Genomic DNA, 10852 nt, shown 5'->3' with positions numbered 1-10852 from the left:
GAAAAATCTATTTAAAAAATGAGGAGAGGGACACAACCCCCCCTCCCCCCCACCCCCACCCCAAAAAAAAACTAGATTGACCCAATATTGGGTAAATTTCTGAAAAACGGTGAATGGGTGTAATTTCCCAATGTTGGGTAAAATGTACCCAACGGATATTGTTTTAACACTGTTCTAAACACCGCAGTGTCCACCCACCTCGTTTACTGTTATGTTACATGCTCATCATGCAATAATTATGAAGGTTGCGGGTTCAGCCCCAGCGACACCATCGTGTTGTGCCCTTGAGTAAGGCACTTAATCTCAATTACTCCTCTCATGCACCCAAATGTGGTAAAAGGTAAAGGGAGTCGAACCTGCTTTTTTGCAGGACAGAGTAGGCCTACTGCACCCATCTCTTTCGGCCAGACTACAGGGTGAAATGTTGCGGTGGAGGGGGGGGGGGTCCCACACCTGCACAGCGAGTCTGTTAGCAGCATTAATGCCGGTACCTGCAATATGGATATACATGTAGGCCAATTGTATTGCCCCTTGTTCGGTATCACGATAAGGAAACTAGGGTATCTATTAGATCCATCCCCGAGGTCATCATGACCTAGTCAATAACTATTTGAAAACTTGAGTTCTTTGGGACCACCAACCAATAACATTTTGGCAAACTATAATAAGTCCGTGGAGAAATGGAAACCACATCCACACACTCCCAAGTGTATGTTATCTCTTCGGATCATAGGGTTCACTAAAGGTTACTTAACCCAGCCTTACCCAGAATTAACCACTTGCTATATCTTTCTCACGGCGAAGCTCTGGTATTTAATTCCCTGTGCATTTCTAGCCGGAAGTAATCCACTTGTTCTTGTTATGTTTGAGTTCCTATAGCCCCCTCCCGCCGCTTTTTTGAAAATATGGATCAAATCGTGAATCAAGTTGAACATTTTGTTAAAAAAATATAGGTCAAAGGTTGAATCAAGTTTAAAATATCATGAAAGTCAACAGGTTTTATAAATAGTACAATATTGAACGAACGTTTACTTTTATCATGCTTTTATCTACCGCACACGTCGATAACCAGGAACACCCGTTACCAAAATCGACTAATCCTGACTGGCCAGACAAGAATGTCAACCATGTTACACACCCCTCATGCATATTCATTTACATTCCATTTAACAAAAGAGAACTCCACGTGACCTTTTTCGCGCGCTTTCCAAGCAAACTTTGTAGCCGAGAAACCAGAGTGCTGAGAAATCAAAACAAAAACACAAAGAGACAGTGAGTTTGGTTTTTGAATTTTAAAGTACCGGGTTGTGTATATTTTAATTTTGCAACTTTCAAAGCAATGACAATAAACATGAAATAACTTAAGACTGTGTTTAACTTGTTTAAAACACATATGTTATCTGGGATGTCAATATTAATACAACTTCATATTTTTTGATTTTGGATAGAACCATCAATATAAATGTTGAAATATTCAAAGCAAGAGCAAGAACATAATGAGTTTAAAGGGCAACTTCACTTTTCTAGCTTATGAACATTAATGTTAACATTTATCTTTAATATCATGTTTTACATCACTTGTTATGTTGAAATACAACTTCAAAACCAATTTGAATTTAAGAAGAAATGTTGGTCAAGTAACAATAAATGCATTGTTAGTGAGGTAAATTTTGGTGTACCAATCCAGGGACCATCTCCAACTGTGCATGGCAACAAGACGCCACAGCCAAAATGCACTGGTGACAGCTAGCAATTCCAATGGATTTTTTGTCAGCTGATAGTGATACACAAAAGTTGAATATCTGAAATAGTGACGGGCTTTATTGATGCGACACATAAAAAAGCAATGCAACATTAAATGATGGTTTTGACGTATACAAATACATGACATTGGATATGAAATTCTTATTTTGCTTTTACAGATCATTTTCTTATTCATTCCCTGCAAATTTCCTGATATTGTTATTATACATTTAGTTACATGTATTGACATTTTGTGCTGGGTGGGTAGGACGGGCTCTTTAACAGAACAAGTTACTTCAAATTCGTTTTAATAGCTTAGTCATCAAGTTATAATAATTACGTGCAACGGCTACATGTATGTTAATTTGGCCAAACTGAAACAATTCTTTTATTTCTATAAAAATGGTCTTTGACATACACTATTATGTCCTCATTCAAATTAAGGTGCTAGGTACTGTTACTAGTAAAAATAAAAACAAGGCAGCTTAGTGTTAAAATATACACTGGAGAAAAATACAAATTCACAAAAAGAATGAAACCCAGTCTTAGTACCCATGGATTTGAAATAAACTAATTTCAAATTCCATGGTCCCAACAACAATCCTCTAGGTTTTAAAATTACCAAGAGGTACATGATAGTCCATCACTGATTCACCTCTAGGTTTTGAATTTCCACAACCTTTTTGAAGGTAGTCGGTACAGTGTTTTGCAAAGAAAATATTAAACATAGTCCTAGGCCTTGCCTAAAAAGAAGTTTCTCGTTCCGCTCCTGGCTTGAAAAATTAAGGGTGCAGACCCCCGTTTGTTAATCATGTGTTTTCATGAAAAATTGCAATTTTATCATAATATCAGTTGAGTAACAGCTCCAGAGAAGCTTTTATTTGAATCATGCAAAATTGCAATTTTATCACAATAATTATTACTTAGTTGTTTGAAATTGTATTTGATGGTTTGGAATGCTTATTGGACAATTGTAAATCCATGGTCAGTGTTTGCTTCTAAAACATTCTTTGAAATAATAGGACAATTTCAGAATAGATCTATTATAAATGTGTGGGGGGACGGGACGAGAAACTATTTTTTTGGCCCAATACAATTCTCGCATGAAACAAGAAGTCTTCACTCACAAGCTTTTAGCTGGTTAGCAAAAACCAATAAATTTCATCAGCAAAATGAAAAAAAAAGGCAATTACCACGTCAACCAGGCAAATGACAGAATATTGCATCTGATGAGACATTTATGCTGGCATTTTGGCAATAAAAAAATAAAATCAGAAAGCATGTCTTTTATTCCCTTAGGGGAAAATATCAAGGTTCCATATTTATTTTTGAACTAAAAATTGTTGCAAAGAATTTACCTATCAAGTTCTCAAAAATACAATTTAAGAAGTTGCTAGGTCAAAAACAAGATATTTGTTTTAAGAATATAAATATAATGTGTGAGTCACGATCTTGAACATAAGCTTTTTTAAACTAAATATAAAATTAAGATATCTTTGCTGTACATATGGATACAATTTACATCATTTGATTATGTACATTTTTCACAAAACACATTTTTACGCATTTTTTTCATAGTTTTTGTCATTTTTCTTATCTCAAGAGGCAGTAAGAAAATATTGGGTACGACCAAAATACAAATCATAAAAATAATACAAAAATTATCGTTGTGGAAACTGGAAGATACTTGGAATTTGGAAAACTTCATGCCCATCATCTTGGAAGGGGACAAAATTATGGATCGTTTCTTTTTTCTTGTACTAAAAAATTAACAATATTTTGAGAAATTAAGGGAAGCGAACATGTGAACAACTTTTTTCATACACATTTTTGGCTCTAGACTACATCACATGTACCAACAAACTTGTGGAAGTACTACATCAACAGGCCTAATATAAAAACATCAACAATTGGCTTTTTAATCTTTGGTCAATTCTGTTTTCAAATTCTGAACAAAAAGCATGCTCATAAAAAAATGTGATTTGCATAAAAATATATTCGAGGTTTGTCAATCATTTCATTAATCATTATCATTCAAATTTTATAACTTAATTCCTGGTATTCAATTCAAATATCAATAGAATAATAAGAACTTCTATTATGCTACGAATTGTAAGATTAATTGGCAGTACAATGTTTTTTGATCGCAATTAAATGCTTTAAAATTTGTTATTTGGTCAAAAATATTTTCTATCACTTGTGATAACCCCTCTCTCTCTCCTTTCTTCAGGGTCAGAAATCTGTAACTATGATAAACTGAAATATTTACGAGAATCCATTTAGATTCTTGCAATTTTGTTTACGAGAATCTTTATGAGAATGGATTCTCGCCAAATTTCTGACCCTGTTCTTACAACTTCACTCAGTCCATTCATAAAATATCTCAACAATTTTTCCCAACCGCAACTTGTGCACATCCAATAATTAAGTTTTTTTACCATGTTTAACACCATGAGAACTACCTGCTGATTGGCCAAAAAGAAATTACCATCGTCAATTGGACCAATCAGCAACATTGTTAGAATAATTTCACCACACAAAATTGGAGTGAATTATTTGCAAAGCTCCATTCTGATTGGTGATTAAAGTGAAGATATCATGTAATTGACCAATCAGAGGCAATGTTAGATCGCCAGGTAGTGCTCAGGGAGTTAAGGGAACAAACCAAAAAATTGATGAAGCCCCTGAACTAAATTTTGTTTCAAAGCTTCGTAGGACTTTGTCAATCTTTTGCTTTTTGTTCCCCTACACTGATCATTTATTTCACATGAAAATTACCTACTGGATATGCTTAGCTTTGGACTCATCCTCAATTGTGTTTAATACAAAATTGTAAGGCGTTTGCAAGCATTTTACTTTTAACACCAAATGTTTTTGCATCAAACACAAGTCATTCATTTGTCACATATAATATATGGTTCTCTTTCCAAAAAAAAACAGGCATGTATTATTAAAAATATAACTTTTCAAACAAACAAACAGCTGCGTACGTTGAGTCTATGGCCATCCCACCCCAGGTACAATGATGCATCCATAACAAATAATTATGACAATCAATAGGCTTACATTTTCAAGCCTACAAAAATTCAAGCAAATAAACAATTTAGATTAAGATATATGTCACCTCATTGCACCTGGGAAGGAATCAGCCCTCAAGTTGTCAATCTTCAATTCAAGAATATTACTCCACTAGAGAAGGAAGTGGTCACCGTATTGTAGCGTGACCAGTCCCTCCTCAGCAAGTTTGCACATCGTATTTCCAGAACACTGTCATACATACGTTCATCTCATTACCTCTGCTAAATGATCAACATTTCAAAACAAAAGGCTTGTAACCGAGTGCGCAATAACATTTTTAATTGCCATTTTTTGTGACAACTCTTGTAAAGACAAACACAAAAAGGTTACTTTATAATATAGAATATAAACAATGTTTTTTCTAGTCTCTGTACAAAGTTAATGCTTTACAGCCTTTGAAGGGCATGTAATCTCGTCAGTAAATGTTCATGTCGCCTTCTTTCATTTTCTTTCTCCTTCAATAACCTCTTCTCATCATTTCTCATTTTGTGAAGATAGTCTGTAGCAGTTTTAAGGATAACAACTTTGGCTGCTCTGTCTTTGGCCTGTAAATCGGGCACCTCGTCCCGCAGGGAATTAAAACTGCACCTAAGATCGTCCCTTCGTTTTCTTTCCAACACATTGTGTGTTGCACGTTTGTCAGAGTCTTCAGAGTCTGATGAAGGGTGACTACTTGGGCGACTTGACACCCTGCTACTCCCTCGACTGCTCCCTCTACTGCTGGCTTTGCTGCTCCCTCGGCTACTGAAGTTGCGTGGTTTATCTATTGCACTCTGTAGCATTCTTTTAACCTCTTCTAAGTTTGCGTCTGTTTTCAGTCTTTTCAACGGAATCGTCATGACAGCGGCAGCCGTGCCTCGCGATCTCTTTGACCCAACAACTGTGATAACTCGGGGTCTTCCCAAATGATGATGGCGCTGTATCGTTGGTTGCAACTTTGTCGTAGTCTGGCTCTGGGGCTGCTGCTGGATTATCAAAGTCTTGTCTGCTACTGTGACTACATCAATCTCCTCCTCTGTAAGAAATCAACACAGAAAATGCAGAAAAGGACATTAGCAAATTTAATCAAATTTTAACATAGACATTTCATTGCATCATACATAAAGTGTATAAAGCAAAGCAACATGCATCCCTAACTTTAAAAAAGTGCAACACTGCACAAGTGCACTTGTCAGTTGCTGTGATCTTTCAAGAATTTTCATGCAGGTTCCCTAATTGGTAGTTTATTGAACAATGCTTGGTGATGAATCCTTGCTAGCCAGGAAAAAATAAATTTAGCCAGCTGAACTTTGACTTGGCCGCCATCCAGCAGGTTTATTAATTTCAACTTTTCTGGCAGTCACTCTTTCTTGTTCTGATTATTATGACAACATAATGAGTAACAAATTGACAAAATTATTAATCAGAGAAAAGTTTGCATACAAAACATTCACAATCTCCATAATTCAACATGTTTGTCTTTTAAAGTTTAACCACGAAATCGCATTTATAATCTTAATCCGTAAATTGCCACCGTTCCCGATGTCCATTAAGCTATTTTCATATAATCAATACAAACTTAATGACCATATCAACAGCCAGCCACAGGGAATCAACCAAAATCCAATACACCTGTCGCTAGCTTTCCCATTGTTCAAGAATGAAGCCTACCGTAGATGATGACACAAGCTGTGTTCATTGCACACTCACAATAAAATCCATCAAATTAGTGATATTAATGCTTTCATGTCAAGTGCATGTGTTAACATTAAGGAAAAAACACAAAACACTGGAACATTGTCCGGGAGAAGTGCGCAAAGACTGCCCATCAACTCATCAGGTCATTAAAAGTATACATTTCTTGCATGTTAAAACCATAAGTACATGTACTACTAGTAAATTAACAATATGGTGATGAAAGTTTTAATTGAAATGCAAGCTGTTTAATTCTCATGGTACAGCAGATCCGTCCCTTCATGTACATTTAGCAAAAATGTGCGATAATTATCTGATCTGTATTCAACCATAGATTTTAAATCTGAGAAATCTCTAGTTGTGACAAATGTAGTCCGAAAAAGACTACCTCTAAAAATACCAATTTTGGTAACACATAGCTTTTTATTACAGATATTTTTTTAAATATTTTATAAGGTTTTTAATTGATATATTATTTGTTTAATACCCCACACCTGATGATATTTAATTTTAGTCAAAAAATGACATGTAATTGCAATCATAACAATGTACTTTTTTACCCCAAAGCAAACAAAAATCACCAAGAACAGGTTTTCTTTTGATTTTATACCAGGCCAGGTAGGTAGGCATATTAATTAAATCGTGGGAATTTTTAAGAATTTGTTTGCCTAGCCCAAACAATAGCATGCTCACTTTTCAAATAGTATAAAACATAGGTCAACAAATTTAACCTTGATCACTAGCCCTTGAAGACATATCCAAGAATGACCTCTCGCTCTGCTCCATCAATTCAACTGATCAATTTAAAATCAAAGAAATATGCCCTGAGGCTTCGCGTCTAGACAAACCAGTTTGAAGAGCAATCCGTGTGAAATAATGCTGAGCATAATTAACAAGTCTCGATCTCAATCATAATTAGCGCCTCAAATCAAAACACATCACAAATTATTTATAAACATTGACATTGCATGAAAATAAATCGCCTGAAACAATTTTGACGTCTCCAACTCCCGACTCGACATTTTCGTTCGCATCATCAGCAGCATTTGAACCCGATTTGTATTAAATATCCAGCATTTATTAGCATTTAAAGCTAATTACCATGCACATCATCTTTTTAGCATGAGCTCCAGACAACATAATGCACCCACGTGAAAAGCAAGACCGTGCATGTACATGTAGTAAAATATATTAGGATTACGTCTGTCTGGCTAGGTTCACACATCGGTCAGCCGTATCAATGAACCGATATAGCGTAAAATGACCTTTAACAGTTTTAACGTTTTCTCCAAATTCAAAGTTCGTTTTAATTACCAATTTAAAATCTTGGTTAAACTATCTTAAATCTCAAACTAGATCTGTTAATTAAGGCTTATTAACATGCAGACAGACCTCATCGAGGGTCTATATTTCCGGTTTCGAGTGAATCTTCCGCAACGAAAAGGGCGCGCCAGTTAATTTATGTGGATTGAAGTAGTACAGTTTGTACCGGGGTCGGTACATGTACACACGTGGGTGCCATATATGGCATGTAGGATTTTTAAAACATGTAGCAAAGTGAAAATTACGCACAGCTGCTGACTGACGCGCACATTTCTATGAATGAACGGGTGTAGCAAATCAAGAATTCGCGAATTGTACAAATGTATGAATGAATCATGTAGCAAACTGATGATATGATAGCATCGACTCACTCGCGTGACTCACTCAGTCGTAGTATTTTCCGGGTATTTCAAGAATCAAGTTTCAACAAATATAAATTCAAGAATGAATGCTGACACGCTTTGAATTTTGATGTAGGCCTATTGAAGAAATAAAAATATCATGATATCCACTTCCAATAGCCATACCATGACATACCAATAAAATTGCTTCACATGTTGTACATATTTTTGTTTTTTTTAAATATCAATTTGATTTGGCTGTTTTAATACATCCATCATGTACTTGTTAAAAATTGCAATTTGGAAGATTCAAAAGCATGGCTAAAGACTCCCAAGTTTATTAATACAAATTTGTAACAATGCTTAGTTTTATAGCTACATGTACGGTAGTTTAGTATAGTATAACTTTTTAAATGAAAAATGGAACTCACCAGAATCTGATGGCGTACAGGCTCCAGAAGAATATATATCCAATTTGGTTTCACTGAGAGGATAGGGGAAAACTGCTGCAGGGTCCACACAATCTGAGGTTACACTGTAATCCGAAGACACGGGTACAAGAGGAGGTGGAGACGAACACCGTACCAGTTTCTTTTCAGAGTCAGAGTTTGTTTTCTTCTCAATTTTAAGCAACTTTTTCCTCTCTTCTGCGGCTAGACCACTCCACATACAGTCCTGAATCAGATTTGACTTGAGACTCGATGTAGAACTTTGCGACGTTGGTATCACTGTTGCCACCGGGTAGCTGATAGGCTGGGAAAGCCAATGTGCATCTTCCTCCAGGAGACACTCGGAGACTCTCTGAAGCCTCTCCGGGGTAGATGGTCCACGAGAAATCAAGGGTGGTGGTGATGAAGGTGGTGAACCGCTCGCACTGTGGATTGGACTCAATGGAGGAGTAGGAAAAAGCTCAAATTTCTTCCATATATCCTCACTTGGTGAAGATGTTGGCGAGGGAGTGTTGTAAAATTCCTCTTCTGTGGAGTTGTCTACCAGACATGGTTTGTGACCCTGGTCCATTTCCAGGACCATAAAATCCGCATGCGTCGCTGCCATAGCTTGAAACTCGACTACCATGAAAATTCCTGCAATAGAGAAATGAATGAACTGACATTTAGTATAACATAGTAATTACGCAAGTCATGCCACAAAATACGTTTGTTTTGAATTTCAGGTCGTCCCTGACATGCATGACATGTGTAGTTCCAGGCACCTATCTTGCCGGCGATTGCGAAATCATGTGGGCGAGTAGATAAGCATGTCTACAGTACTACACTCGGCTCAGTCATACACATAATAAACTGGCATTTTACAACATATTTCTAACTTGGAATTTCACGACAATGAGAGCTTATGTTCTCCAATATATTAGGAAAGGCATACTTACACCGATAATCTGTTTAAATTGGCCTTGCATGATAAAACATTGTATAGTTTTTTTAAGATCATCAATAATTCATGGTCGGGTGTGGGTATTTAAATGCAAAACCATAACACGGAACTAAATCGCACATATGCTTCACAAAACTTGTCCGTCATGTTAAACCAAGTACATACTCAACAACTCATTGAATGATATAGTACACATCACTTTACTCAACAGTAATCCAGACTGACTTAACGTTTTGCCGGAATCCAAAATGAGGAAATAATATTCCAAAATTAGCAGTGTAAACTCCAAATAATACTCTCACTCACTACACGACCACTTCCGACCTTCACACTTCGACTCGTTCAGCTTTACTACGCAGAGTTGATGTATGCATAATAATATATCCGTGTTTCGGATATGCAGAGACAGTGACACAAATATCATTCCGCCGATACTGTGTCGCATATTGCATGCAGTACTATACATGATTGTAGTACATTTACACCTGTATTTATTTATTTGGAATATTTTCTAAACAAGATTTACAAAATAATAAAATTACACTTTTTAACTACAAAATAACTATTACAAATGTAGCCATATTGTTTTCAAAGTGTATTATTTTCCCTTATTTTACCACATTATTCTATTTTTTCCTGGGATTTTTTTTTTCTTCAATTTCAATGAGTGACATTATTAAAGTTTTGTATATCAAAGAAAACAGAGTTGAAAATATTTTATATTTGATTTATATAATCCTATTCAAAAAAAGGAAACTTAATTTTGTTAATTAATACAATAAAACAAATCACTGCAATAATTAATGTATTGTACATGATGTATTACTATGTTTGCCACCTGGGTTTGCCATCAATAAAAAAAATAACTAATAACATTAATTGACCTAATGAAGGTCAAAATTGTGACTTGTGAGCGAAATTCTGAGGTACGTCTTAATTCTGTGTTGAGATTTGAGATCATAGGTTAAAATATTAATGAAGTCTACCATTTCACAGATGAATTTTCATGAATTGAACATTAAAATAAAACCATTTTAGTTTTTCCAAGTAAATGAAAATGTATTTATCTTTTACTTTTATAATAGTGTGCAATAAATACTTTACTAGAAAATCTTAATGTTGTAGTTGTTACTTGTTTGTCATTGTGAATGTGACAAAATTGGTTAAAAAAATTGGTTTAAAAAACGAAATGGGTAGTTTGAAACAAAATAGGTTTGCAAATTAGCCCTTGTTTATTACGCGGAGTAGATAATTCACTAAAACACAGTTCTTCGCCTGTCTGGAAAAGGCGGGGCTAAAAA

General features: G+C 35.5%; 1 protein-coding gene across 1 annotated transcript; it reads right to left on the bottom strand.

The window, feature by feature from the left end:
* Window positions 1-1277: 1277 nt before the first annotated feature.
* LOC140138008 (myc protein-like) lies at window positions 1278-9278 on the bottom strand. The gene is made up of 2 exons (XM_072159836.1): window positions 8591-9278; window positions 1278-5836 (listed from the first exon to the last, which is right to left on the bottom strand). Exons 1-2 carry the CDS (start codon window positions 9234-9236, stop codon window positions 5208-5210), a joined length of 1275 nt encoding a protein of 424 aa, XP_072015937.1. The 5' UTR covers window positions 9237-9278; the 3' UTR covers window positions 1278-5207.
* Window positions 9279-10852: the final 1574 nt, after the last annotated feature.

Source organism: Amphiura filiformis, chromosome 17, assembly GCF_039555335.1.
Source record: "Amphiura filiformis chromosome 17, Afil_fr2py, whole genome shotgun sequence".
Lineage (NCBI taxonomy): Eukaryota > Metazoa > Echinodermata > Ophiuroidea > Amphilepidida > Amphiuridae > Amphiura > Amphiura filiformis.
The sequence above is the reverse complement of the archived record's forward strand: the minus strand, read 5'-3'. Positions and strand labels throughout refer to the sequence as shown.